The sequence below is a fragment of the Furipterus horrens genome, unplaced genomic scaffold, assembly GCF_987537825.1.
Source record: "Furipterus horrens unplaced genomic scaffold, mFurHor1.1.pri manual_scaffold_2, whole genome shotgun sequence".
In the NCBI taxonomy this organism is placed as follows: domain Eukaryota; kingdom Metazoa; phylum Chordata; class Mammalia; order Chiroptera; family Furipteridae; genus Furipterus; species Furipterus horrens.
The window spans coordinates 1,288,937-1,316,726 of NW_028327172.1; the positions used below are offsets into that span (position 1 = coordinate 1,288,937).

The window sequence follows — 27,790 nt, forward strand, 5'->3', positions numbered from 1 at the left end:
TGGGCCGTGCGCGCCGTAGAGCTTGGGGCGCTCGTGTCTCGCGCGCGCAGTCGGACTCTCCCCAGGTCTTCCCGACGCGGCGCACACGGCTGGTTTTTAAATGTATAGATAACCCTCCTCCGCGCGGCCGCCGCCCCCTTTCTCACGCCCTCCCTCCCGTGCCTCGCCCTCCCGCCAAGCTTCGCCCTCCCCCTTCCACACAACCTGAAAAGGGCAAGCTAAGAGCGCGCCCCCGCCCCATTCCCGGGGCCCAGTCCGCAGGCTCCTGGTGCGCCCACCCCCCTCCCCAGGTGCAGTTCGTAGGTCCCCGGTGGGCCCCCCCCGCTCACAGCAGGTGCTCAGTGCGACCCCCTAAGACGAATTTCTCAGGTCCCGTGTGCAACCCCCGCCCCACCTCCAGGCCCTGTCAGCAGGTCCCTAGTGCGACCCCCGCCGCCCGAGGGCTGTCCACAGGGCTGCAGCAGCCTGGTGCCCCCACCTCCGCGCGCTGCCTGCTAGTTCCCGGAGCTGCCAGTCGTCCGCACGCGCAGCGCGCGTGGTGGAGGGGAGGGCGTGGCCGCTGGGACTGCACAGCTGTACTGAGGGCGCGCGAGACCCCCGGGGGCAGCACGCGCCCCGCCGCCCGCACCCGCGCCCCAGCCCCCTGCGGCCGAAAGGCGGAGGCCCGGGTCTCAGCCAATCGCGGGCCACCGGTTCGGCCAATAGCGGCGGGCGGGGCCCCACGCCCGGCCCCCGGGAGGAAGCGCGTACGCTAGGCGCGTGGCTCCGGGGAGCACCTCTAACAAAGCTTGGCTCCGGCTCCGCCCCGCCCGGTCCCTCCCCCCGCGACTGGGGGACGCACCCCCAAGCACACCTGTCCCCCCCCACTGCCCACCTGTGATTCCCCCCACCCGGAATGGGAGCGGCGATGCAGTCCTTCAGGTAGGACAGAGCCTGGGGAGTAGCTGAGACTCGGCGTGCTGGGGGCGGGGTTAGGGTTCTGGAGCGCCTTCCCCCCAACCTGCAACGCACACTCTCTGCCTGTGGTTTCCGTGCGCCCTGGGCCTGGGGGCGCCCAGAAGCGGAGGGCCTGGGGGTTTGCACTGACAGCTTCGGACCCGGCGGCCGTCCACCTCCCCCCTCCCCGCCCCCGCAGCCCCCCCCCAAATCTTCCTGCCTTCGGGGTCTGGTTCGCTGGGGCTATACCCCCGTCGGTGCCTACCAGCTCGTGGTCCTGGCTCCTTTTTCCTTGGTGCCGGCCCTCTTGGCCTCAGCCACCCACCCCTGGCTGGGGCTCCCTCTCCCACCTGCCCCGAGGGCGCTGAGAGTTGGGGAAGGACGCTGGGGCAGCAGCCTTTCAGCAGCGCAGTCCGGGTCCCTAGGGAAAGTGGGACTAGAGAGTTTCTGCCTGACCAATGGAAGAGAAATTTCCAGGTTTGAGGGGCAGGAATTGAGGAAGCTTGCAGAATATGCCATTAAAGGGAGAAGATGGTCCTGTCCCACAGCACGGCCACACCGGTTTTTTTCCCCCGGAGGGTCACCAGAACCCCCTGGGCCAGGACCTCTGATTCATTATTTCTCAGGATTCTGTGGGTCGGTGGGTGGTGTCCCCTGCCGGTTTGGCCAGCTCACTCCCGCGGCCTTCGGCAGGGGAGACAGGCAGGGGGACAGCAGGGCCGCCAGGGGCCGGGGCTGGCTCTCCGGGTGGCCCTCACCCTGCACGTCGCAGCTGGGCCCCGGGAGGGAGACAGCAGCCACTCCAGGGGCCGGGGTCCTTCTGGATGATGGGATGTTCTAACGTTGGCGGTGCCGATGGTTGCCCAGCTCTGTGAACATAGCCAAGGTTCTGTTGTGCGCGTGAAACGGATGAGCTGTGTGCTGCGAGTGTAGCTCGGCAGGGCTGGTCCCAAAATGTCAGGTGTGCTGCCTCGCCAGGCGGTGCCCCAGGCCCTCTGCCTGCGCCCTGGCTCCCTCTCTGGGCCTCTCCCTGCGCGCCAGCTCTGCCCCCTCTCGAGTTTCCATGCGCTGGAGCTCAGCGCTCAGTAGACCCAGCCCGGCCCCCTAGCTCTTCTGTCTGTGGATCTGACTCCTCCAGGGACCTCCTAAGAGTGTGGTCACTCAGTGTCTGTCCTGCGTCGGGCTCATTCAGTAGCACACTGTCCTCAGGGCACACCTGCGTCACGGTGGGTGTACGTACAGCGAGTCTGAAGGCAGACCAGCCACAGTTTCAAGTGTTGAACAGCCTCGCATGGCCGGTGGCTACCTACTGGACAACGCAGGTCTGGACAGAGGGAGCATCCGTCGCACCCCACTGTGTCGCTCTGACTCCTTGGGGCCTGGTTGACCCAGAGAGACGGCCCTTGGCAGGGCCAGCCCTTGGCCGGAGGTCGTGAAGGCCTGGGCTGCGGGCTGGCCCCTCCCCCGTGAGCCACTGGCCCGGAGCCCACCCCGCGGCCCACTCTCCCCGCTCTCACACGCAGGACCGCTATCTCCCGCCCCCGTCACGCAGGGCAGGTACCAGACAAACAGGGACAGCCCCGGGGCCTCAGAGCCGCTGAAATTACCCAAATTAGCCAACCCCACTACACCTGCTCACCCGGCCTCGCCGCTTCCCTCGGAAACCACAACAAAGGCCCACGTTTTCCCCGCCTCTGCCTCCTGCCCGACTCTGCTGTCCTCGTGCGGCCCTGGGGGGGGGGGGGGGGGCATCGCACGTCCCCTGCCCTGCCGTATCTGAATAATAATAAAACCCACATTTTAAAATACCCGTTGCCTCAGGTGACAGACAAGTAAACTGGGACTAGAGAGAGGCAGCCACTCCCTGAAGGCTGGCCAGCGAGTGGCAGGAGAGGGTCAGCCAGCCTGGTGCCAGGTTCCCTTAATTCTGCCTCCTCACGTGGCTCCAGCCTGGGCCTCTTACGAGACTCGGGGCCAAGAGCGGCTTCTGGGGCTGTGACCCTCTGACCAGGCCAAACCCGCTGGGGAAGCGTCCCCCGGCTCCCTGGCCCCGGAGCGGGAAAGGCCGCCCCTCCATGGAGTCCACCTCAGGCTCCCGGGGCCATGGGACGCCATGCAGAAAGCGGGACACGTTCAGTGTGGGACAGGTCCTCCAGGAGACTTTCCAGCCACGACGTGATAAAGCCTTTCGGGTTCGGTCACCAGCAGGGCCAGCGCAGAGGACAAGTGCAGCCCTGTGAGTAACCTGGGTGGAGGAGAAAGCAAAGGGCAAGTGCGGCTTCTGGGAACCAAGGCAGTGACAGCGGCCCGCGGACAGTCTCCGAGCCCAGCTTTCTTACAAACTGGGGAAAAGGGGCAAGAGAGAAAGCTGAAGGGGCCGTTTTCTGGCTGGAGAAGTAAGTTTCAGAGCGAAGACTGTCCCCAGGGATACAGAAGGTCATTTCCTAACCATTAAGGGGCCGGTGGAGCGGCTACGGCCATCCTGGGGGTTAGACCCGCAGGAGAGAGAGAGACGGATCTGCAGTGACAGTTGGGGACGTCCCCTCGCCTCCCTTCGCACTCAATAGAACAGGCAAACAGAAAACGTGAAAAACAGAGAGAAGGTAAATAACACCATCATCAACTTCACCTGATAGACGTGGATAGAAAATTCCACCCAATCACAGAAAAATACGCGTTATTTTTATTTCTCTTTTATTTTTTCTATTTTTGAGGGAAGAGAGGGAAGCGGGGGCCTCGCAGCCCACCTCACGGGCCCGTGGGAGCGGCGTCGGGGGGCGGGGGGGCGTTTGGGAGCTCACACAAATTCTTACCGTTAGAATCAACGGGCATTTTTCCATCGAATGGCTTTTGTGAACAACGTGTCTTTCTCCAGCACGGAGCACGTGTGTGCGCGGGGGTCTGTCCCCAGCCTCCCTGCGCTGCCTCTGGTCTACGTCCGTGCCAGGGCAGCCTGTGCGCTGGGGATTTTTGCACCAGCTTCGTCGGGCGTCTTCATGGGGACAGAGCGAGTCCCTGTCTGCTGTCCTCCGTTCAGAGCTGACCCGCTGACGTGGGGACGGCTCCAGTCCGACGTCAGTGGCACGGCGAGGCCATCGAGCATCGTCAGCTCCCAGCTGCGGTGCTGACGGTGGCCCAGGGTGCCCAGGGTTAGGAGCGGTGACATCTTGTCGTGTTAAGACTGTTGACCCCAGCAGCACCCACCAGGGCCCGCGTGGGTGGAGTCTAGCATTTTCCGCAGAGAAGCCTGGTGTGGCCCCGTCCTGGGGGAAACGCCCAGACACGTCTCCTTTTGTTACACTCTGAGGGGCATCTCAGGGGTCACGGCGGTGTCTTGGGGGGACGGCGAGCCCGGGAACAGCCCCGTCGCTCCTCCTCACGCTGTGCCCGGCGGCAGCTGCCAGGGTGTCTTCCGCCTCCCGTCTGGAAGCTCTGCTGGGACGTGGGTGTCTCTGTGACAGACATCTGCCTCTTGGGAGGCTCGGTGTGTCTGAAATGCCGCTACGCCCCGTCCCGCGGAACTAAGAACGCGCCCTCCAAGGACCCTGTGTGTCCAGAACACGGCTCTTTTCTCCGGGGATGTAGCGTTGCCCCGGAGGAGGAGGACGCGGATCTCGTCCTTTTAGGTGGTCTGAGGGCCACTCGGGGACGTTCCAGAACTTCACGATCTTAAGTGTGGCCATGACACACCCTCTGGGCCACCGGGAGCCCTCGCGCCCGTCTCCCCGGTGCTGGGGTGGGGGCCTTTATTGCTTTTTCAGGCACCAGGCCCCTCGCTTCCCTTTCGGTCTGTGACCCTCTCATCCAGACGGCCTGTCCGCGGGTCCCTGCCCACGCCGCCCGCGGCCCCTCGTGCCGTCTGCATCGTGGTCCTTCCTGAGCCGTTCGACCACCCCCTCGGGCAGCTCCTCTCACTGACGGGCCTCCTCGCGGCGTCCGCACGCCCGGGGCCCGCTCGCTGTCACTGCTCCGCCACACTCTCCCCTCCTGACACCCGCCCCCGCGCCCCTGCTTCTCACGGCTGACATCGGCCCTGTGTTTCTGGGCGGCTCTCAGGACGCCTGGAACTGCTCGGCCCGTCCCCACGATTCTGCGTCAGGGGCCGCACGCGTGCCAGGCTGTGGTTTCTCTTCTCCACGAGGCACCCAGGGGTGCGTGTTCCCCCCGAAGTGATGTGACTCGGTCGGGTCGTGGGCGTGGGGAGGACCGAAGCCCAGCCGCGTCTGGGTCGGACAAAGATGGGGACGGCTCATCGTCCCTTCCCTCTGTTTTATTTTCCCAAAATGTACCATGGGCTCCCTTCCTTGGAGACAGAGGGGCTCTGAGGAGGAGGCCGGGGCACGGGCAGGGGGTTGGGGGGCAGGACTAGGGGAGGTGCCAGGACTAAGGAGGCAGCAGGGGGCCCAGGAAGGGGCCGGGGAGGGCGGCACCAGCAGGTCAGGGGAGGAGGCGACAGTCCGGGGGGCCTGGTGGTCATGGGGGAGGAAAGGGCGCCCACTCCCCGTGGTGCTGACCGGGGCCAGAGGAGCAGCCGTGGACTCACGGTTTCTGATGTAGGGAGACCGACAGAGATGTGGCTGTGTGCGAGAGAGACAGACAGACAGACGGACAGAGTTCTCAGCTGAACAGCTGCCGGAGTCGGGGCCCAGGCAGCACCGCGGGAGCCTCATACCCAGAGCCGGGCTTCTCTGTACCGTTTCCACCAAGAGGGGCCAGAGCCGCAGGGCCCGTGGCTGGCACCCAGCCGAGGGAGGGAAGGAAATGACAGGGTGAACCCGGAACATCTCGGTGCCGCAGAAAGTAAGCAAGCTGCTCAAACAATGACGAGCGTGTATCCAAGGGACACCGAGGCCAGCTTGAAGGGGCTCCCTGCTGCCCGTACCGGGGACAGTGTTAGCATCACACTAAGTAGGCAGTAACCGATCCCAGCCTGTTGGGATTTATTCATTCATTGATTCACTCACTGTGGGGGAGAGAAAGCTCTTTGGGGCAATAGAATATCAGCTCACAAATGTAGATGGATCGTGGCCCCCCATCCATGGGGGATACCTTCCCAGACCCCCGTGGGTGCCTGAAACCACGGATAGGTCTGAACTCTGCACAGACTATGCATTTTCCTGTCCGTACATTCCGGTGACAAAGTTTAGCTTATGAATCAGGCACAGTCAGAGGCTGAGACAATAACCAACCCACCCTGAAACAGTGCAATTAGAATAGCCGTCGTAAAAGTCGGGTGACTGTGGCCTCGCCCTCTCTCGAGATATCGCTTTGTCCTCTGCTCACCCTCCGTCTCGTGATGAGGCGGGACGGGGCGCGGGGCCCACGTGACGGGAGGCAGCGAGCCCTGAGGCCCTGGGCCGGGGTCGGGCTAATCGGACTGCTGATAATTCGGGACAGCACTGAGGAATGCGTGGCATCCCGCCCTCACGCCCTGGGGCTGCTGACCTCGGAAGGAGGGACGGATCGTTCTCCGGGGGAAATGGGTTTGCAACGAGGAATTGAAAAGTCCAGAGAAACGGAGGAGGGAGATTTTTCGTGGACGTGGGGGAGCTGTTGTGAGCGGTGCATCAGAGGGAGATTGGGGTGGCCTGACGTGGCTTCGCACCAGCTGACTGACCGTCTCCTGCGTCGGAGCTGTGACTGGCCACGAGGGAAATAAGGTTTCCTTGGGCACAAACTCTGTGATCCCGGGACCACTGATCTGATAAGCGAGGTGGCGACTGAGTGACTAACCTGGGCAGACCGGGACAAGGGGGTGAGGAGTCATGTCCTGGGCTGGACAGAGTGGAGGCGTGAGACGCTGTCATGCTACTCAGAATGGCGTGCAGTTTACAACGTGCGGATTGTTACTTTCTGCAGTTTTGCATTTAAATCTTTGGACCACGGTTGACCTCGGCTAACTGAAGCCTCGGGAAGAAAACCGTGGGTCGGGGGAACTGCCGTAATGACTGACCTAAGCGCAGTCACCAAAGAAGTGAGTAAAATTCTGCAGAGTCACAGGACAGCTTCACGGTTTCCAAGCTCCACACAAATTATGTTGGTAGGAAGGACCAGATGTTACCTTCGCGTTGGAGAAACCTGCCAGTTACCGCCTGGACCAAGGGTTCAAAGTCAATACATCGCGATTCCCTCTTTGGGCATGAGGTCCCCACCACCTTCTGTGTCGCGTACCTAGAAAACGCGGCTCATCTGGCCAGTCGGTGGTGAGTGGGCTGCCAGAGGCGCGAAGCAGAGCAGGAAAGCTGGTTCTGTTTCCAGGCCCAGCCCTGAGGTCTCTTGAGCTCAGAGATCCGGGAGATGGAGGCAGGGAGGATCCGCAGGGAAGACCCCTGGGCGAGGGGGCTGTGGAGAGAAGGAGATAGAATATGCTAGACATTGTGCCCAAAGAGCCCAGACACGGAAGAACACAGACTGTATGGTGCCACTCACAGGGGGCCCTAGATTTGTCAGGTTCATAGAGACAGGAGGATGGATGGCGGTGCCCCGCATCTAGTGACATTTACACGCACGGGAACTGACGAAGCCACCGGAGCAGCCAGAGCAAGAAGGGAAAGGGGGTCTGCCTCTAGCCCTGGGGAACCCCAATATCTCAGCAGGTGGCAGCGTGGGTGGAGTCAACAGAAGACTGAGAAATGGCCCCTAAGCCAGTGACACGCCAACCAGGAGGGAGCATCCTTGACGCTGGGAGGCGTGGTGGGGTCTCCGCGCTGGCTGGAGGCTGCCGCATGGAGGCAGAGGTGGGGACAGCGCGTCCCGCTGGCCTCAGGAGCCTGGACGAGCAGGGAGGACTGCAGGGTCCTGGGCCGTGTCAGCACATGAATCATAACAGTGGAGCCCAGGGGACGGCTCGGCCGAAGGTGCACCGTCTGCGTCAGGCGCTGGGCTGCAGGGCTCCCGCCCGGGGCCACCAGGCGAGGGGGGCAGATCTCAGACAGCCCTGGTCCGCGGAGCGGCCTCCTGAGCATAAAAAGATGCCACAGCATCACGTCCACCTTCAAGGCTCACACCTGGCTGGTGTCCCACACCGACCCAGAGCTGGGCAATGAGCGTGATTCTGGGAAACACTCCCACGTCACCTACGGGGACAGCAAGTGAATCCTCCCCGGGCCACCCACCATCCCTTGGCATTCATAGGCACGCACCTCTTTAAAAAAGAAAAGAAAAGAACAGCTTTATTGAGATGATTCACATGCCACAAAATTCACTTTTAAAGTACTCAGGTCCCCCTGGCTGGGTGGCTTCGTGGGACGGAGCATCGTCTCATACGCCAGAGGGTTGGGGGCTCGATCTCAGGTCAGGGCATGAACAGGAGGCAACCGACGAGTGTTTCTCTCTCACATCGACGTCTCTCCCTCTCTCTCTCTGTCTCCCTTCCTCTCTAAAATCAATAAACATGTCCTCGGGTACGGATTCAACACTAACACATGACGTGCTCAGGGCAGCAGCTTGCGGTACATTCACAGGTGCACACCCACCACCACTGTCTGGCTCCAGGACATTTTCAGCGCCCCGAAGGGAAACCTGTACCCATTAGCCACCCCCCAGCCCCCCTCTCCCTCCCAGTCCAGGCCACACTGATCTCTCTGTCCCTGCGGAGGTACCTGTTCTGGATGCTTCATAAAGTGGGGCCGGACGCGTCCCCAGGCACGCTTTCGCCTCCCATACCCCCAAACAAAGACGACACCAGCCGCGCTCCACCAGGCGCGCTGCAGCTCAGCCCTGCGAGCGACGGCCTGTCCCTCGCATCCCGCTCTGGGCACCCTCGGGCCCTTCCCGCTGAGCCTGTCCCCACACGGGTGCTGGCTGCAAGCCCTGAGGCCGCTCGTGGGCTGCTGGGGACACATCTGCATGGGTGGGGGGGGAGCAGCAGAGGGGAAGAAAGCCGGGGGCTGCAGTCACACCCAACGCCTTCACCGTGGCGTAAGGAAGACGCCACCGCCATGAGCAGGCGGTCACGGGAGGGCAGGGGCCTGCACGCGCCTCCCTCCAGAATCCACAGCGGTCTCTGCAGCTCAGCACGCACTCGGCTGGTGTGGCCCTGCGCCCTGTGGGATGACACAGGCCTTCATTCCTGAAGAGTCTGGGCAAGGTGACTGACAGCAAAGGCCAGCAGTGGCCGGGGGCTGGGAGGGTGAGGTGTGTAGGAAGATGAGCTCACAGTGCCCCGGGATACCACAGGGATGGCCGGTGGCCTTCCTGGGCGGGAAGGGCCATGTCACCGCCCTGCCAGGCCCTCAGGGTTAGGAGCCGGGGCCACCCTAACCCTGAGGGTGTGGGGGAGGACCATGTCCCATCCTGTCCGGTAGCCTGGCTTATCTCTGATGGGGAAGAACGGCTCCCTCTGGGTGAGCTAAGGACGGCGGAGGCTGCCCCCTCCTGGCCCAGGGAAGTAGTCTGGCAGTGAGGAGGGCCTGCTGCCAAGCAGGAGCCGACTCCCCGCCCCGGCTTCCCAGAGGCAATGGGCCAGGCGAGCTCAGGCAGCGGGCAGAGAGCAGGCCGCAGCAAGTGAGCCAGTGAAGAGCTGAGCGAGTAAACAACTGCTTGGGAACAAGTGAGTGAAGGGCAGGTGGGTGGAGAAACAGGTGGGCAGCTGAGCAGGCGGGCAGGTGAGCAGGCGGGCAATGAGCAGGTGGGCAGGTGAGGTGGGCAATGAGCAGGCGGGCAATGAGCAGGTGGGCAGGTGAGGTGGGCAATAGCAGGCGGGCAGCTGAGCAGCTGAGCAGCTGAGCTGGCGGGCAGGTGGGCAGCTGAGCAGGCGGGCAGGTGAGCAGGCGGGCAATGAGCAGGTGGGCAGGTGAGGTGGGCAATAGCAGGCGGGCAGGTGGGCAGCTGAGCAGGCGGGCAGGTGGGCAGCTGAGCAGGTGAGCAGGCGGGCAGCTGAGCAGGTGGGCAGGCGGGCAGCTGAGCAGGCGGGCAGGTGGGCAGCTGAGCAGGTGAGCAGGCGGGCAGCTGAGCAGGTGGGCAGGCGGGCAGCTGAGCAGGTGAGCAGGCAGGCAGCTGAGCAGGTGGGCAGGCGGGCAGCTGAGCAGGCGGGCAGGTGGGCCGGCGGGCAGCTGAGCAGGCGGGCAGGTGGGCCGGCGGGCAGCTGAGCAGGCGGGCAGGTGGGCCGGCGGGCAGCTGAGCAGGCGGGCAGGTGGGCCGGCGGGCAGCTGAGCAGGCGGGCAGGTGGGCCGGCGGGCAGCTGAGCAGGCGGGCAGGTGGGCCGGCGGGCAGGCGGGCAGCTGAGCAAGTGAGCAGGCGGGCAGCTGAGCAGGCGGGCAGCTGGGCCGGTGGGCAGCTGAGCAGGCGGGCAGGTGAGCAGGCTGGCAGGCGGGCAGATGAGCAGGTGGGCAGCTGAGCAGGCGGGCAGGCGGGCAGCTGGGCCGGCGGGGAGGTGGGCAGCTGAGCAGGTGGGCAGCTGAGCAGGTGGGCAGCTGAGCAGGCGGGCAGCTGGGCCGGTGGGGAGGTGGACAGCTGAGCAGGTGGGCAGGTGAGCAGGCGGGTAGGCGGGCAGCTGAGCAGGTGGGCAGCTGAGCAGGCGGGCAGCTGGGCCGGTGGGGAGGTGGGCAGCTGAGCAGGTGGGCAGGTGAGCAGGCGGGCAGCTGAGCAGGCGGGTAGGCGGGCAACTGAGCAGGCGGATAGGCGGGCAGCTGAGCAGGCGGGCAGGTGGCATTACTGAATGAGCAGATGTCTTAGTGAATGAGCAGTTGATGGAGTGGAGGACAGACAAGTTCAGAGCCAAGAGTTTATGACCTGGTGAGTAGCCGGTCAGAGCCAGTTCCAGAATGCCTGCTCCCCCCTCTGTGCTGAGAGACTGGGGTGGTGGGTGACACTGGGTTGTCAAATAAAATATGCGTAGGACAGTTTTAGGTTTACAGGAAAGTTGCGAAGAGAGTACCGAGGGTTCCAGTGCCCCACACCCAGTTCCCCCCTTTCCGGCGGCTGACGAGGGTATGGGGCATTTGTCACAGCCACTCAGTTAGTGTGGATCTGTTATTGTTCACTACAGTCACGCTTTGTTCAGCTTCCTCAGCTTTCCTGTCTCCTTTTCTGTCCGAGGCCCCACGTCACGTTCGGTCCTCGGTCTCCCAAGGCTCCCCTGAGCTGGGACGGCTTCTCAGGCTGTCCTCGGTGTTGAGACTTAGACAGTTCTGAGGGGGACTGGCTGGTCTTTGTTGGGGTTTGTGTCCCGGTTAGAATGGGCTTGTGGGGGTGGGGGAGGACCACGTCCCAACACATCAGGGCATGAGCTCTCCGCATGACTATCCCTGGGAGGCCGGCCTCCATCACCTGGCTGAGATGTCCTGGTCATGCTTCGTGCTTCCTTCCTGCGCCCCCAGGGAAGGAAGTCACTGAGCACAGGCCCCCGGGGTGGCGATGAGCGCCCCCACCCTAACGAGGGTGTCAGGCTCAGCATTTGGGGCTCTCCTGCACAGGTAATTTGCTGGGTTATAGTCCAATACAATGTCATGGATTCTATTGCTCAACGGTCCCCCAATTTCAGCCACTGGGAGCCCTTTCAGCTGGCTCATGTGACAGTAGTTTTCAGTTAACCAATTAGTTTAGTTGAGGGAGAGAAAGGGAGGACAAGAAGGTCCCCGAATGGCAAATAACATATTCCACACACACAAACGTGTACACACACACGCACACTCACAGGCGCACCCATACAGAGACACACACAAGCATACACTCGTACGGACATGTGAATACAGGTACACACGTGCACCCACGCATGCACGCACAATGCACACAGGTATGTGATCACACGCACATGCACACACATCACTTGCACACATGTGCACCAACACATGCATATCGGTGCATAAACACACACACAAACGTGCCTAAACTGCACACACAAGCACACCTGTGCACACACATGCATTCGGCATGAGAACATGTGTGCACATGTATGCAAAGCGCACGCACACATACACACAGATTCACAGGGTGGCGGACATGTGTGCACCAAATAAAGCCCTGCGTCTCTGTGGAAATGAAGACAGGAGGCAGCGCAGGCCTGTCTGTGGTGAGGGGCAGGGGGCAGGGGAATCTGTCCCCCTGGGCCAGGCCCTGGGGGCTGCAGCTGCTGCTTTAGGGTCCCTCCTCGCTCCCACAGCTTGCCCTTGGGAGTGGGTGGCCGCCCCAGCTGTCCAGAAAGGAGGGGGGAGTGGCCCAGGGCTGGGGAGGGCCGGTGGCTTCCTTAGGTGCCACTTCCTCTTGCAGAGGGGGTATTGGGGAGGGAGGGTGAGCCTCAGCCAAGGGGCTGGGGCTCACGTGGCAAATGTGATGGAGCCTGAAGCCCGCCAGGCTCCCACCCCAGCCAGCGGGCACCGGGAAATGAGGCTGTGGTCAGAGGCCTGGTCAGTCCCCACGCGGCAAGTCACTGGGAGAGCCTTGTTATATTTGCCCACAGAGGGTTTGGTGCCACTTTGGGAGGACACCTTGAGGTCGTCTTTGGCAAGTGCTGGGTACACAGTAGGTGCTCAGCAGGGGCAGGTCGGGAACCCAGGGCTGGCTCCCGTTCCAAACGTCTTTCTCCAAACTCAGTGCAGGGGCGCCCTGGGAGCTGGCAGAGCGCAGTGTGGCCGCGCGGTGTCCTGCCCATGCTGGAGAAATGAGGCCAACACAGCGTGCCTGGCTGGTCTCAGGGCGGGGGGTTAGGCTGCCCAGGCCCGACGGCCCACGCCCTCAGGCACCCCTCAGGTTACACCTGCGCCCCAGCCGGGGCCACACCTGGGCTCCAGAGGCTGGTGGCCTTGGGCATCCCCTCGTGTCCCCACAGAACCAGGAGCACCCCACATTGCGAGACACGGAATGGCAGCAACTCCAGCAGGAGAGGCAGTGGCCTCCAGGGTGCAAACCCAGACCGGGGTTCACCATTGGGTCCCCTTGGGCCCATGTTGGCCCCCAGTGGCCCACCTATTGCAACCTGCATACATTCGAGTTGACAGCCCTGACTGCCCTGGGTTCCATCAGCGGCCCAGGGTGGGTGTGAGTGAGCCCCTCCCCCTGCCCTCAAGACAGCTCTGCTCCAAATTACTCCTTTGTGCCACCGAAGCATTGAAAATCCAATTACCTGTTCAGAAATTTAGTGGTCACAGCCCACTTCAAACAGTGTTATGTAACGCATGCTTCCAGAATGATGTTCTGAGTAGACCTGCCTCCCAGATTCCTCCCAGGATTAAGGCCCTGGGTAGGACTCACCCAGAGGGCCAGCCTCTGCTTGCACAATCCCCAGACAGGGAGCTCACCCCCTACCCAGATGCCTTCTGCTACTCACCCACCTCCTCCCAGGGCATCTCCTGTGGCCACACCCGGAACAAGGTCGTGCCCTTCTGGGCCAGGCCTCGGATATCCATAAATATCCTGGTGTCGTGGGCCAGGGCTGGGCCAGCAGGGGGTGGCAGAAGCTGGCCTCACCGCCCCTCCCCCTTCTTCCTGGGCACCCAGCCGCGCAGCTCTCAGGGTGTGTTGACAGACAGATGGGCGGACCCAGTCTACCTCCTGGGCGGGCAGCTGTGGTCTGAGGCCCCCGCCCAGCTGGAAACCACGCTGGGAGGGGACGAGCGGGGAGGGCTGGGGAGGGGAGAGGAGCAGAGGAGAGGAGAGGAGGGGAGACCACCATGGGCCCTGGGAGTCGAGTCAGGGTGGCCAAATGCCAGATGCTGGTCACCAGCTTCTTTGTCCTGGTAACAGGCAGGCTGGGTGGGAAGGGGTCTGTCACTCGGGCCAGGGAAGGGATGGATGTGGCTTCAGGGGGGTGGGGGTGGGGTGCCAGGGTAGAGGAGTGGCAGCCATGGGGCTGGACCTCCAGCACAGCAGTCCCTCCACTCCCCACACTGGCCCTGCGTCCCCATCCTGCCCCATGGACATGCACCTGGGGTCCCTGGTGGTGGGCGCCCTAGAGTAACTGTTGGGGTGGCTGCCCTCCCACTGGACAGAAGGCCGGGAGGAGGCCCCAGGGGGGCTGGTGATTGGGGTGAGCACAGTGATGCCTTGGGGGTGCTGGGTGCTCTCTTGGGTTGGGGACATGGCTTCTGAGGCTCGCCCACTCCCCACTCGGCAGTTGGTTCAAGGTCTCTGGTTCCTGGAGAGACTGGACAATGGGTGTGTGTGTGTGTGTGTGTGCGCGCGCGCGCGCACATTTGTGTGTGAGTGTGTGTGGTGGGTGTCAGCGTGTGTGTCACAGTGTTGTGCGTGTTGGGGGGCACCTGGGGCAAAGGACCCCCTGAGACCACCCCACAGACACACCCGACAGCGGGGGCTGTCTTGTGTGAGGCCAGGAAGCTGGAGGGAGGCTGGTGGCGGGCCCCCACGGCTGGTGCATCCAGCCCTGGCCCACGCTCTGCGTCTGCCCTGCCAGCTGCTGGGCTTCTTCGTGGCCACCATGGCGGCTCTCACCTACTTCGGAGCCCACTTCGTCGTCCTCAGCCATGCGTCTCCAGAGGGGTCCCCCTACGTGGCCATGCACCGCTGGGGTAAGCGAGGCCCAAGGTGGCCAGTGTTGGGGCCCGGCCTTCAGGGGTCAAGGCAGCTGAGGAGGAACCTGGGCTGGGGTGAGGTCCCCCAGTGGAGCCAGACAGGGACAGGCAGCGGGGTCAAGGGGCAGAGGGTCTGCCCTGGGGTCCCACTGAATAGAGCCTGGGCTCTGCAGCCAGCCCCTCCCTGGGAACCTGAGGACAGCGTGTCAGGCGGCACCAGGATCCTGGCCTCTGGGTCCTGGAGTGGGTGTTCCCGCAGACAGGGGCTCATCCCTGGGGGAGTCCTTGAGCAGCTCAGGGGGACAACAACGCCCCTCCAGGGGCTCGAACCTGAGGCGAAAGCAGCAAGGAGGATGGGTGTGGGGAAACTGAGGCCCCCGGGTTGGGTGGTGGTCCCAGCCCCAGGCCTTGCGGCCCCCCACGCCCCACTTTTTACCCTTAACCCTGAAGCCCAGCCACCCTGGAGCAGGAAGCCTGGGTCTGCAGTGATAAGATTATGGCCCCACGTGGCCAACTGTCACTAGGGCAGGGGAAGGGGGTGCGATGTGGCTTCAAAGATAGCCCCAGCCAGTAAGGCAGGAAGCAGAGGTGGGGGCAGGGCCTGCTCCTTCCCTGGGGTCCTTCTGAGTGTGGGGAGGACAGGGTAGAGGGCCTTGGGGGGATAGGAGCCACATCCCGTCCTGATGGGGAGACAGGCCTATTCAGAGCTCCCAGAAATCCAGCACACACACACACACACACCCTACTCTGGGTGGATTTCAGACCAGGCTCTGTGCACTGCGGACCCCTGGCCTGGGCACCCGTAATCCTCCTCCTCTCTCTCCCCACCCAGCTTTCTTCGCAGGGATAGGCCTGGCCGTGCTCCTCAGCCTGGGGGCTGTGCTGAGTGCCGCAGCCACTGTGCGGGAGGCAGGGGGCCTCATGGCCGGGGTGAGTCCTCATTGCCTGCAGTTTCCCCGACACCCCAGACTGGAATCAAGAATGGCAGGGCCATAAGCCGGGGGACCTTGCCTCTCTCTGCTGCGCCCCGACAGAAACCCTGGACAGAGAGGGACGGGGGCCAGCCAGGGCCCCGCCCCCAGACCAGCCAGGGCCCCGCCCCTAGACACCAGCCGAGGCTCCCCTCCCAGGCCCTACTTCTCTGCATCATCCCGGGGTGGGAGAGGCAGAGCTGGCCATCCCAGGCTGGAGCCTTTCCCAAAGGCCCAGGGAGGGTCTGGTTCCGCTACCCTGCAGGCCCTGGGGTTTTTGGTGAATTTCGTTTCCTGTTACAAAGAGATGGGGCGGGGGCATAAGTAGGAAAAGACCCCTCTGTTCCCCCTCGCCGCACATCACTGCAAATCTAGGCGCTGGTTGGGTGAGCTCCATGCTGTCCTTTGCAGCTACTGGACGGGGTCTCCCCAGCCCCTGAGACCCCACAAGCAGTGGCCTCACGTTGTCCCCATACCGGCTCCTCCACGTGGGCCAACCTCAGTTCCACCAACCAGTCCTGTCGCTCTACCTCCGGGCCCCGCCTCCCCTCTAGGCTCAAGCTCCCCGTCTCTCACCTGGCACATGCTTGGTGCTTGGGGTCCATGGAGGTCCCCCTTTGCTGTCTCCAGCACTGGGACAAGAGACCCCCGGAAGCTAGTCTAGGGGTGAGGGGCTGTATTTCTCCAGGTGGCCTCTGAGTCCCGGGACTGCCAGGGTTCTCGGCCCAGCCTGTGTCATCCACTATTTGTTGAGTGGCTCCTGGTTGTAACAGGCTCCAAGGCCACGGCCAGGGTGACCTCAGGAGTGAGGCCCCGGCCCGCCAGCCCTAGGGGTGCTCTGGGCGAGGCTGGGACCCCACAGGCAGCGCAGGGCAGCCCGCCGCCCGCCGCCCGCCCTGCCCCGTGCCTTAAGAATCTTAAAAGCAGGCAGTTCCTGACCAATGGGGGGCACTGACCTCTCGCCCCTGAGGCCGTCAGATGGAAAAGCGACAACAGCCAGCGCAACAGTCGCCACCCAAAGGGAACAAATCAAAATGGAACCTATTTTTTTGTCCGATTGACAAAAAACCATACTTTTGGTGTAGGGCAGAATTTTAGGGCTTTTCTGTGTGCGGGGAGAGCTCCATCGCTGGCCCAGGTGGTCGAGGGAGGGAAGCCGGTGGGGCGGTGGACTGTCCCCCCAGAGGAGGGGCCTGACGAATGGGGCGCACATTAGGAGAGGCTGACTGCAGGGCCGGCGCCGCGGCCTGGGGAGGCCACAGTGGGGTGCGGGGGGGGGGGGGGCGCGCGGCGTGGGCCGCCAGGTGGCGCCGTGGTGACGGCTGAAGGTGGCGAGCGAGGCCGTCTGTCCGTGGGCGTCCCGAGCTCAGGCCTGTCCTGGCCCAGCCAGGCCCCAGGGCCGTCCCAGCGCCCCGCGACCCCTGCTCAGCCCTGCGCCCACGGAGCGCCTGGGGCGGCCGGCAGGGCTCTGCCGGGGGTGTCCGCAGCCTGGCCCCGCGGGGTGCTGGCCGCCCTGGCGCTCAGACCCCTGCGCGCTGGCCCGCGCGCGCGCGCGCGCCGCATCTGGCACGTGTGCCGTGTGGGCGCAGAGGAAGGGGCTGGGGAGCGGGGGGACGGCTCCCCATGCGGCAGGCGCGGGCTGCTCCCCCTTCCGCCCCTCCCCGCGCCGGCCTCTCCCCGCGCCGGCCTCTGGAACAGGAAATGAGCGAGCTTCCCAGGCTGAGAGCGCAGGGCTTGCCAGGGTGGCTGAAGGAGGCCATTTTGATTTATTTACGTGTTTTTGTTTAGCGAGAAGGAAAAGGGCCAGGGTTGGGCCTGGTCACACCGACCGCAGGAGCCCCGTGGCGGCCTTGGGGGTTCATCCTCTGCCCAGGACGCCCTCTGCAGGGTGGCGGGTGGGCCAGCGGGGTGGAGACAGGGAGCTGAGGCTCTCTCCTAGGAATGACATGGCTTCTGGAGAACGCCGGTCCCCTGAGCTGGCTCAGGGCCCCAGCCTGGGAGGCAGCCTTGAGCGATGGTTTCCAGATGGGAAGGTGGCCCTCAGCCAGCCAGCGGGGAGGAGGAAGGAAATGAAGGGGGGGAGGGGAGCGGGGGGAGGCCAGGGAGGAAGGAGGAGACACCTTCCAGGATGGCCTGAGATGCAGGGCTGCAGACCCCCCGGGGCAGGAAGGAGCAGAGTGGGACCCCCCACTGGACCCGAGCTTGGGGGCTGGTGGGTGGTCCGCTCGTTCACGGAGCCACCCCCAGCCCACACGTGGACCGTTTCTTCATGCCTGCCTGGCCTGGCCAGTGTCTGTGTGTCTGCATCAGCGGGCATCAGTTCCTGACGTTGGTCATCGACAGCTGGGTGTCGCCCTGGGTGAGGGTGGGGCAGTCCCGGAAAGGGGTGTAAGGAGGAATGACACGCTGAGGGTGCCCTCGCTAAGGGTGGAGAGGGGGTGCTACGGACCGCTGCTGCGGGCCTGCAGACCCCCACAGACACCGGTGGGTACAGTGCCAGGCCGGGCTCTGGGTGTGTGGTGAACCTTTGAAACCGCCCATGAAGAGCACTGGGGCGCAAGTGCATTTGACAGGGGAGGGATCCACACTATTCAGTGGCTCCCACAAGCTCAGACCCCCGGCCCAGAGAAAGAGGGCACAGTGAGGGGCTGGGGACGGGCCATGTGTCTCCTCCAGTGCGGTCCACGCTGGGTCCGAGGGCAGGATCAGCGCCCATGGGCCACTGGGAGGGGCGGGGGGGCACACCACCTGGGTGTGTCCCCCCGTGGCCCGAACTCTCCCAGCCAGAACCTGGGCTCCCAGGGTTGAGGGTTATAGCCTCCCAGGAGCCCAGCTGTAGAGGTTTCAAAAACAAAACCGCGCCATTGGCCCCTGCTCAGAGCGCCTGGACCACCTGAATGGGGGCGGGTCTCGAGTTCCAAGCTCAGGCCCAGGGAAGACTCTGCCTGGCCCCTCCCAGAAGCAGCCACAGTGGGCAGGAGGCTCTCTCATGCCAGGGACTGCTTCCCGCCCTGGGGCGAGGGGGGGCACTGCCCCAAGGAACGAAAACCAGCCGTGCGGGGAGGCCTCCCAAAAAGGCCCAGAAGGGAGGGTGGAACCAGGGAGCCCACTGCCCAGGGTCTCCGCCTGGGCTGTGGGGAGCTGGGCTCGGAACTTCCGGGCCCAGCGGAGGGGTGACCGGCCCTCCTCTCCCCAGGGACTGCTGTGCTTTGCCCTGGTGTTCTGTGCCCTGGCGCAGGTGGCTTTCTGGAGAGTCCGCAACCCCACACAGGTGAGCGCCCCTGCCCTGGCCCGCGGCAGGGGTCCCAGGGCGGCGGTGAGGAAGTTCCACGCCTCCTCCTACCCCCTGTCGCTAGAGAAGAGATGCGTGGGTATTTGGGGACAACTATGGGGACATTGTCTGCCTGGAGGTGGGGTGGGGACACAGGGACCAGAGGGCTGGGGGCAGCAGCTCTGGAGGGGGGGGGGTAGGTATAGGCCTCAGACCCCACCCCCACCAGCGAAGGCCCCTTGTCCTTGCCCCCTCCCCCACCCAGGAAGATGGCCCCAGGGAGTTGAGGAGGGGGAGGAGCAGGCGGAGGGAAGACTGCCTGCCTGAGGGATGGGTTTGGGGGGAGTCAGTGTTCCCAAAGATTCACTAGGGGGTCTATACTCCTGGTGGGGGCCCGGCCAGGCAGGGAGAGCTGCCCTGTGGGGCTGCCGGGAGGACGGGGTGGACAGGGCGTCCAGGACTCACGCACAGGACCCCGACCTGCCTGGAGACGGGGCGCTGGGTGACCAGCCCGAGGTACCCTGCTGCTTCCATTCTGAATGCAGTCAAGGCCAGACCCGCCCAGTCTGGGCTGAGGAAGTGGGTGCCCGAGAGGCACACGGGTGAGGCCAGCCCCGCCCCCACCCCAGGACCCTTTGTCTCTCGGAGCTAAGACCAGCGGGGGACACAAGGCTTCAAGGGTTCCAAGCGGGGATGCTGATGGCTCCAGTCAGAGGGTGCCAGGCCGGGGTACAGAGCAAAGCTGGCCAGCGCCAATGTCCTACCCGTGCCCAGAGCCCCTGCCAGGTCAGTCTTCTCCCCGTGGCCGGGATGCAGGCTCTGTCCCCAAAGGGGGCTCCCGCCCAGGAGCACGTCTGCTCTCAGTGCTCAGTGCCGCCCAGCTGCCCCCGGGTGAGAGGCCACCGCTGGGAGAGGGGCAAGGGGCAGGCCTTGGCCCAGTACCCAGCAGTGGACAGACCCTGGTGGTAGAACCTCGGCCCCAACCTTCACCCATGGGAGCCCAGCCCCAGGCAAGACCCCCAGACAGCCTGAGGACCCACTGGGCCAGCAGGAGGGGCCCAGAGAGAAAGGAAAGCCCAGGCCACAGGCTCTGTCCGCCCTGATTTCCTGTGACCCTCAGCTCTCCCTTCTACGCCCACTGGGCCTCGGTTTCCCCATGTGCTCAGCAAGGACTGTCCAGCTGGAGTGAACTTTGTTTCTGGGCAGACCCCCTTGCAAATAGCCGGGACAAGTGGTGTTTTTTCCCTGGGTATCAGGAGTTCCCGCAGCCGCGGCCCCGGTCCCCATGTATTAGGGTGACTGGCTGCTCATGGACCAACCTCCCCCAAAATGGAGAAGCAGGCAGAGGGCAGCCAGGTCAGGAGAGAGCAGGCTGGTTCTCAGGCTGAGGCTGTTCTGTGTGCTGTTAGGTGTGTGACCACCCTCTCTGGTCTTTGCTCTCCTCACCTTCAGAAATGGACCTTGTTTCTCCTTCGTGTGCTTCTTGGAGTTGACAAGGCTGAGCTGCCAAGCCTTGGAGCATGGCAGTCATCCCCTCCGTCTGCATGTGGAGGGACACAGGCCAGGAGGGAGACGAGGTCCCCTGCTAGAGCTGATCAGGAGTGGTCCCCACCCATACCAGCACTCTGTGCCCCAAGTTACTGCCACCCCAAACAGACCACCACCCCCAACATCATTTGGGATCACCCACCCGTGACCAGATCAGAAAAAGGACATTCCTCTGGCTTTTGGGGAGCTCGAAGCCCCCCAAAGGAGGCCTTGGCTCTCAGTGGGTCGGGCCAGCAGTCTTGCCTGGGCTGGGCCTGTCTTTCAGCCTCACGTTTCCCACCCCCCACCGCCAAGCAGCGGTCTGGGTCACTGCGTGGGTGGTCCCGGCCAAGACAGCTCCCAGGATGCTGTGGGGCTCCATCTGGCTCTCCTGGGGTGCTAGAGACCCTTCACCCTCTCTTCCTTGACACTGTGTGTTTACAGCTTCAGCCCGGGATTCACAGGGGCCACAGGCCAGCTGCCCCCCCACCCCCCACCCCCGCTCACGGCAGGGGCGGGGCAAAGGCTGATGCCTCCCAGCTGGGCCTCTTCTCTGTCCCAACCCCTGCCACTGTTCCCCCCCCAAAACCGTCCTGGTCTGATCCACCCTCCAGCTGCCCTCAGGGGTCACTTCTCAGGGCCCTGCTTGACCCCAGGCTCCGGTTTGGTGGCCCTCGTCTGCCTCCTGGGGCAGCCCTGTGCGTGTCCGGGCTCATAGGGGCATGGCGGCCTGGTAAGGAGCCCTGGCTCCGGAGTCCGGGTCAGCCATTGCATCTGGCACTCTGGGCTGCTGGTCCACCTTCTGGGTTTGATTCCTTTGTCTGTTGGGAAAGCGTGGTGACCCCGTGACGGGGCAGCTGCGTGGCTGGACGAACCAGTGCGAGGGAAGGGCTTAGGGGGCCCACAGGCACCCTGGGCCAGGCCTGTCCTCCACTGCGGGGAGCTGCCTGCACAGGCGGCGGTTGGGGCCAGGGCCCGAATGGAGCCGCACAGGCTCCCTCCTGCGCCTTTCACCCCAGAGACGCGGCGGGTGCCTTGGCTTCGGGGACACCCCAGGCCCCCTCCCAGCTGGGCTCCTTTGCTCCGCTGTGAGCGGAGAAGCTCTGCTTCTGGGGCCCAGAGCCTGAGCCCACTCACCCCCACTTCCCTCTACCCTGTACCTCCCCCCAGACCCCCCTACAGATGGGTAACCTGAGGACAGAGGAAGGCAGGGCCCAGAAGCCAGGCTGCAGACCCTGGTGGGGTGGGGGAGGGGCCCTGGCGGGCGCCCCAGAGCTGGCAAAGCCAGCAGCATGGGGACCGGGTGGCCGTGTGATGGCTGCAGAGCGAGAAGACGATTAATTACGCGCCAGCCGCAGCCTGAGAAGCCACCGCCACCGCTCGCCTGTCCCCAGACGGGCTGCAGAAATGAATTGCCTGGCTCTGCTTAATAATTCATTCGCGGATTAAGTACATCGGTGGGAGGAGAAGGCAGAGAGGTCGATGTCCTCACAGCACTCAGCCCCCCCCCCCCCCAGGCCACTCCTCTCTGTGACTGTCCAGCCACCGCGTGGGCTCAGGTCCAAGCTGGCTGTCGGGCTCCTGGGGCTGGTGTACGGGGCCACCCGCAATCCCCACAGGCCACCCGGAGCCACCCACGCAGGCCAGCAGACAGCGGGGGTCGGGGCACAGCCCAGAGTCACCATCCCGGGCTGAGGGCCTGGAAGGGGGGCCGTGGACTCCCCGCGTACCCGGCCTCTGTGTCTCAGATGTATAGTCTAGGGAGTGAGCCTCACGGCCCAGGCACCCCACCTGGGGGCGCCCCCGGAGCTCTGGAAGGTGGGCCTGAAGGGTGAGGCGCCCTGGTGTCAAGACCTGGCCCCTCCAAGACTCCTGGCACACCCCCAGTTTTTCTTACAGAGAAACACCACGTCCGGCTCCCCCAGCACCCCCTGAATGCAGTGATGGGGGGCAGATGGTGGGGGACTGCCTGGAAGCCCAGGTCTGCAGGGGCCTTGGGCAGGGATGTGGCTTGGCCAGGTGTGCTTCGTGGGCCCTGCTTCTGAGGTCATGGGGTGAATGCTGGCAACTCAGCCAAGTGAGGGTCATCCCTCTGACAATGTGACAGTAATGAATGCTCGCCCTGGAGGGCAGAGGGGGTGGGGTGGGGGGTGGAACCAGGAGGGGTCGTCTGAGCTACCTCCTCGTCACAGTCCCGCTGGCCCCAGTGGACACCAGGAGCTCCTCCTGCAAAGACATGGCAGCCTGGCAGGTCGCACCCTCATTTCTCTCAAGGAGACAGGCAGAGAAAGGGCCCCTGGCCAGGCCCTCCAGCCCGGGGCCGCCCCCTCCCAGTGGGTGGGAAGGAAACTGCTAGCCCAGTCTGGGGTGACTGCAGGGTGATGTCTCAGCAGGGAGATTTAATTAACACCCTGGGTGCTGTTTGGGACAGAAGTCCGTCTGGTTCCTACTGGGGCACAGGGACTTTGGAAAGGTCTGGTCAAGACAGCCCCCGCTGCCCGCCTGCTGGCTGCCTGGGTCCTCCATTCGCCCCCAGCCCTTTGGGGTACCCCCGAGCACCCATCAGCAGGCCCCCGCTATCGGTGTGGCCTGGGGGTATGAGGGAGGTGATGGAGAACTCGGGGTCTCCAAGTGGGAAAGGAGGCACCTGCGCCTGGACACCAGTACCCCCAGCACAATCCTGGAAGCCTTCCCGGAGAAGGTGAGCTTCCAGTTTGTCTTTGAAAGAATAACTTGACAGGGAGAACATTTGTTTGGGGGGACAGCATGAGGAAAGACACAGAAAGGGGTGCTTAGGTGAGCAGAGGCAGTGAGGTCTGGGTGCTGTTAGGGTGAGCAGTGAAGGCAGAGCCTGGCCATGCCCTCGTTGTTAGATACCTTCCTCCTCCATCATCTGCCCCAGGCGTCTTGCTGGCCCAGTGGTGGCCCTGGGTGCCCCACAGCTTCCCTGGCCGAAGACCTCGCCTGAGGAACTGAGATCCGGACATGTGGCCCTCCTGGCCGCCTCCTGTCCCACTGCCTGTGCCCACAGACAAAAGCAAGTGGACACTCCTCAGCTGGCCCTCCATGCTCCTCAAGACCAGAGCTGGAGTCTGTGGCCGAGCCTGCAGAACCCCCTGGGGAGCAGGGTGGCCTTGACAGCTGGTGGAAGTCTGGGGAGCCACTGTGCCCTCAGGGAGCTCGGCCTGGGCGAAGGAGGAGGTGTCCCTCCAGAGACCCCTCAGCAGCATGGCAGGGCGCCACCCTTGGGGAGGGCTTCACAGGGACCCTCCTGGTGCAGGTGGAAGATGCTGTGCTGGACGCCTATGACCTGGCGTATGACCGGGCGTTGAGGAGCTCCTCTGGCACCGGGCGACAGGAGCTGCTGGCCATCCAGGACACGGTGAGCGTGGTGGGGATCCCCTCCCTGGCGACTCTGGGCTGATCAGCCTCCCCATAGCGTGCCCCCTTCAGCTGGCCTGCGCCAGGCACTGAGCACGGGGGCCCAGGACACAAGCCACGCTGCCCTGAGGACAGGAGCTCCGTCCTCTGCCCTCTGTCCTGGATAGGCCGCTACCAAATGTGTGGGGTCCTGAGCAAAATGCAGGGTTATTGTCCAAACATGGTGCAGGACTGCTAGCTGCCGAGGGCCCAGGTGAGTACAGGGTCACAGCCCACGAGGCCAGCCTGGCCCCGGCAGGGGTGTGCAGTCTGCCAGGTGGGCAGGCAGGTGGCATCCCAGAGGACCTGCCAGGTGGGTTAGGGTCCCCCCTTTCCCAGGGAAGCCCACTGGGCAGGGGGACAAGGTCCCCCCACAGCGGCAGCCACACCACCCTGAGCCCTGGTCCTGGTCTCTCGGGGTCCCCAGCTCTGCTGGACGCTGCCTAGTCATTTGGGCTAATTGTGCCCCAGTTTCTGCATCTGTCCAACAGGGATCCTGGGTTCTGAGAGCCAAGGGCCCCCTCTGTCTTTTCTTGCAGTTCCTGTGCTGTGGGAAGAGCTCCCCTTCCAGCCTCCTGGGTCGGGCCGAGGCCAGCCTGTGCCAGGGACAGGCGGCTGCCACCCAGGTGAGGGGCAGGGGCCCAGGGAGGGCTGTGGTGATGAGGGGTGGCCGGGCTACCGAGCCCGACCCCGACACCGCCAGGCCCCGTACGCCATCCATCCTCCCTCCCTTCCTTCAGCTCCCAGCCTGCAGGCTCTCGGGGGCCAGGTGCAGTGCCGAGCGCTGAGACCCTGCCCTCGGAAGCCTCCACATACACGGGGGCTGAGGTGTGGCCAGGACCTAGGGCCACAGAGCAGAGGCGGTCAGCTCTGCCTGGGGGCAGGGCAGCATCCTGAGGGCCCCCGCAGGAGTTGGCCAGAGGGCATCCCAGAGGAGGCGTGCCCGCTGCAGGGTCGCCTGTGCCGTCCGGCCGCAGGGAGGCCAGAGGCAGGAAGCCCCCTCTTCCTTAAGGCCTAGCGAGGGAGTTGGCACCCCGCCTGCCTGCTGGCCAGCGCCCACCCCTAGCCTGCCCAGTTCCCCTCCCCCGCAGACCGGGAAACAAACCCACCCCTATCTCCTGGGCTCTTGGCCGCCCTCCAAGACACAGACGGGAGGATGCAAGTGGCAGAGGCCCAGGGAGGGACGCAGCCAGCACAGCACCGTCAGCCCCAGAGGGACTGCCTGCTGGGGACAGACGTGAACAGGGGAGAGCCCAGCGCGCCGGGGTGGGGGTGTCCCCCAGGGAGAGGCCTCAGGCTGCAGGACCATGCCCAGGGCTGAGTGCTGGCTGGTCCCAGGAGCCAGCCGGAGGTTCCATCCCCAGGGCGACCAAAGTCGCCCCCTCCCCCAAGTGTGAGCAAGGCTGGGCTCTGGCTGGGCTCTGGCCAGGCTAGGGGTCCAACAGAGCAGGGAGGCCCAGCAGGTGACCGTGTGGGCAAATGGACGGACAGACAGCCACCCAGCCAGCCTCTCCTCCCTCCCCATCCTGGCCTTCGGAGCCACTCTGCACCTGAGGGGCCCCTCGCTGTGCTGCCTCCCCAGCCTGCCACCAAACGCCAACGAAACGCACCATCTGAGCGGTTCAGAGATGGGCATCACCGCTTTCCCTAGAGAGGGCGCCTCTGTAGAGGCCACGTCCTGGGGGGGGACACTGGAAACCTGGGATGGAGCCAGGCCCCTGGGACAGTCGGGGACCCCTCCTTGTTTGGTAGCACCCTGTCCTCACCCAGGCGCTGTGCCTGGCCCTGGGAAGGGTGCTGGGGACCCAGAGAGACTCCCCGCCCCGAGGAGTCAGACCACGACCTGACCGTGACCTGACACAGGCTGCTTGGGGAGGCCTAGAGCGAGGTACCTGCAGGCCCCTGGTCCCCAGAGGCTGCCCGTCCCGCTGCTGGCAGTGCCTGTTCCAGAGCTCTGGGTGGCGGCTCTGGGACGTGCCGGCCCCGCTGCCCAGCGCCCCAGCCTTGGCCTCAGTGGGCACAGCAGGTCCGTGTGGGGCGGGGAGGTGCAGGCGGGTGGGGTCACCAAACTCTCCCCCACCCAGGACTGCCTGCAGGGCATCAGGAGCTTCCTGCGGACCCACGGCCACATCAGCGCCGCCCTGACCGCCGTGGGCCTCACCTCCATGGTACCCTCCTGCCCTCCCACACCGCCCCTACCACCGCCCCAGCCGGGAGGGCCGGGCTGACCCCAGGGAGGCGGCCTGCGGTGGCGGTGCCTGCCTGTCTCCCCTCCCTCGACAGCGGGGCACCGCGCAGCGCAGGGCACTTCCTGGGAGGCGGCGCGCCCCTCCTGGGAGCTGCTGGAGCAGGTGCCTCTCCCCCCCAGGTGTACGCACTGCTGCTCAGCTCCTTCCTGTGGTTCGCCATCCGCTCTGGCCGTGGTTTGGACCGCAGGGGGACATATGCCCTGAGCCCCCGGTAAGCCCGCCTGCCCCTCCCCCAGCGTGGGACCCCTGAACGAGGGCCAGACTGGTTCTCTAGAAGACCCTTGGCCACATGCCTGCCACCCTCCGACCAGCACAGGGATGCCTCTGCTGGTCACCAGCCCCGACTCAGCCCTGACCTCACGTGCTCCTGGGTCCCCGGCATTACAGCCCTGACCACCTCGGGGAACCCCAGGACTGCCCATGCACAGGCGCAGGGCGGACCCCGGCCCAGCAGCTAAGCAGACCCCACCCCCATGCTCGCAGCCTGGCCCTGCCTGCGGCTTCCTCTGCTCACCACCACCCCCAGCCCGCACCCCTCACCCCGGCCTCCAGTCACTCCCCCTGGCCAGCTGGGTCGGCCCCCCCGGCCCCCCATGTTCTAGAACAGCCTCCTCGTCCCTCTGCTTCTCAGAGCCTGTGGCTGCCGTCCCCAGGAGCCCAGCTTCAGACGCTCCCAGGGGGGGCCTGCCCTTTATCTCCTCGATGACCTGGGCCCAGGTGGACGCTCAGGTGGCCCTCGGCTGCTCCAGGACAGCTGACGCTCTGTTCCGGCCGCCTGCCCCGCCCCCTGTCCGCCCACAGAGGTGCAGACGCCCGGCCTCACTACCCCCGTGCCCCTCCACATCGTGCTGCCATGGGGAAGGGGGAGCCTGGCCAGAGAAGCAGCCCCAAGTCCACAGACGGGCCAGGGGTCACACACAGCCTCCGTGGAACAGGCTGGGGGCTGAGGCGGAACAGCAGGGCCAGAGGCCAGGCCCGCTCTCTGCTCTGGGACCATGGCATTGGCCCGCCCCCGCCGCCTCCAAGGCAGCGGCGGTGTGTGGCGTCCTGTGCTGAGAATTTCTCCAGCTTCCCTTTTCCCACGGGCCGGAGAGCGTGCTGGGCCCTCGAGGGCTCCATCTTATGGCGGGACGAGGCCCACCCAGGGGACCTCCCTCTGGAAGGAGGAATGTTATCACATGTCCAGTGGTGCCGTGTGCACCAGTCCCAGGGACCGGTGGGGGCGGGGGGCGTGGTATTTGAGAAAATTCTGTCTGCCACCGCCGGTCCCAGGGACAGCCACACCGCCTATCCGGTGGATTCTCTCTGTCCTGGGGGGCTGGCATCCTTTGCTCACATTCCACAGCCCTGAGTCAAACCCCACTTGACTGCCCAGCCGAGGCTGAGGCCCAGCAGAGCTGATGAGGGAGGGGGTGGCAGGCCCGTGTGGCTCCATAGAGGGGATCAGGCCTGGCCCACCGAGACTGCCGGCGGGTGGTGGTGGGGGGTCTGCTGTTCTGGGATAGGGCGGCCGAAGGCGGGACAGACACCGCCAAGTCCGCCCCTCGTGTTCTGACTTCACTGTTCCTCCTCCCATGCGTGCACGTCCCAGACACAGCCAGGACCGGTCCTCCTGCTGCTCCTTGTCCCAAAGGCAGATGCCCACGTCTCGCGGGCCCTACGTTTGGCAATAGTCTGGGTGCACCCCCCTCGTGCTGCCCTTCCCACCTTGTTACCCTGTAACTTATGAAATAAAATTAAAGGAAGCACCAGCCCAGCCGTGGCGGGGAGAGAGGGAAGGAAAGCAAGTCTGGTCGCACGTGTTAGGCCATGTAGGCAGAGCGGGAAACGGCACCTCGCGGAAGCTACGGGCCGCTTCTTCCCGCCGCGGGCCGAGGCCCTGGCTCGTACCCACGGGAGCCCCTCCCTCACTGCGGGGGCTGCGGGCTCCTGTCGGGGGAACCCGCTCCT

At 64.7% G+C, this 27,790-nt stretch overlaps 1 protein-coding gene across 5 annotated transcripts; it reads left to right on the plus strand.

The window, feature by feature from the left end:
* Nucleotides 1-877: 877 nt before the first annotated feature.
* Nucleotides 878-27,267, plus strand: TSPAN32 (tetraspanin 32). 5 transcript variants are annotated; one of them, XM_090267416.1, is made up of 9 exons: nucleotides 878-921; nucleotides 14,285-14,399; nucleotides 15,235-15,332; nucleotides 18,570-18,644; nucleotides 23,452-23,553; nucleotides 24,131-24,217; nucleotides 25,676-25,759; nucleotides 25,960-26,051; nucleotides 26,472-27,267. In XM_090267416.1, exons 2-9 carry the CDS (start codon nucleotides 14,309-14,311, stop codon nucleotides 26,596-26,598), a joined length of 756 nt encoding a protein of 251 aa, XP_090123542.1. In that variant the 5' UTR covers nucleotides 878-921; nucleotides 14,285-14,308; the 3' UTR covers nucleotides 26,599-27,267. The 5 variants fall into 5 exon arrangements, with proteins under 5 accessions (XP_090123542.1, XP_090123543.1, XP_090123540.1 ...); XM_090267417.1 differs by lacking the exon at nucleotides 878-921 and adding an exon at nucleotides 13,501-13,610; XM_090267415.1 differs by lacking the exon at nucleotides 878-921 and adding an exon at nucleotides 13,711-13,900.
* The last annotated feature ends 523 nt before the right edge of the window (nucleotides 27,268-27,790 follow it).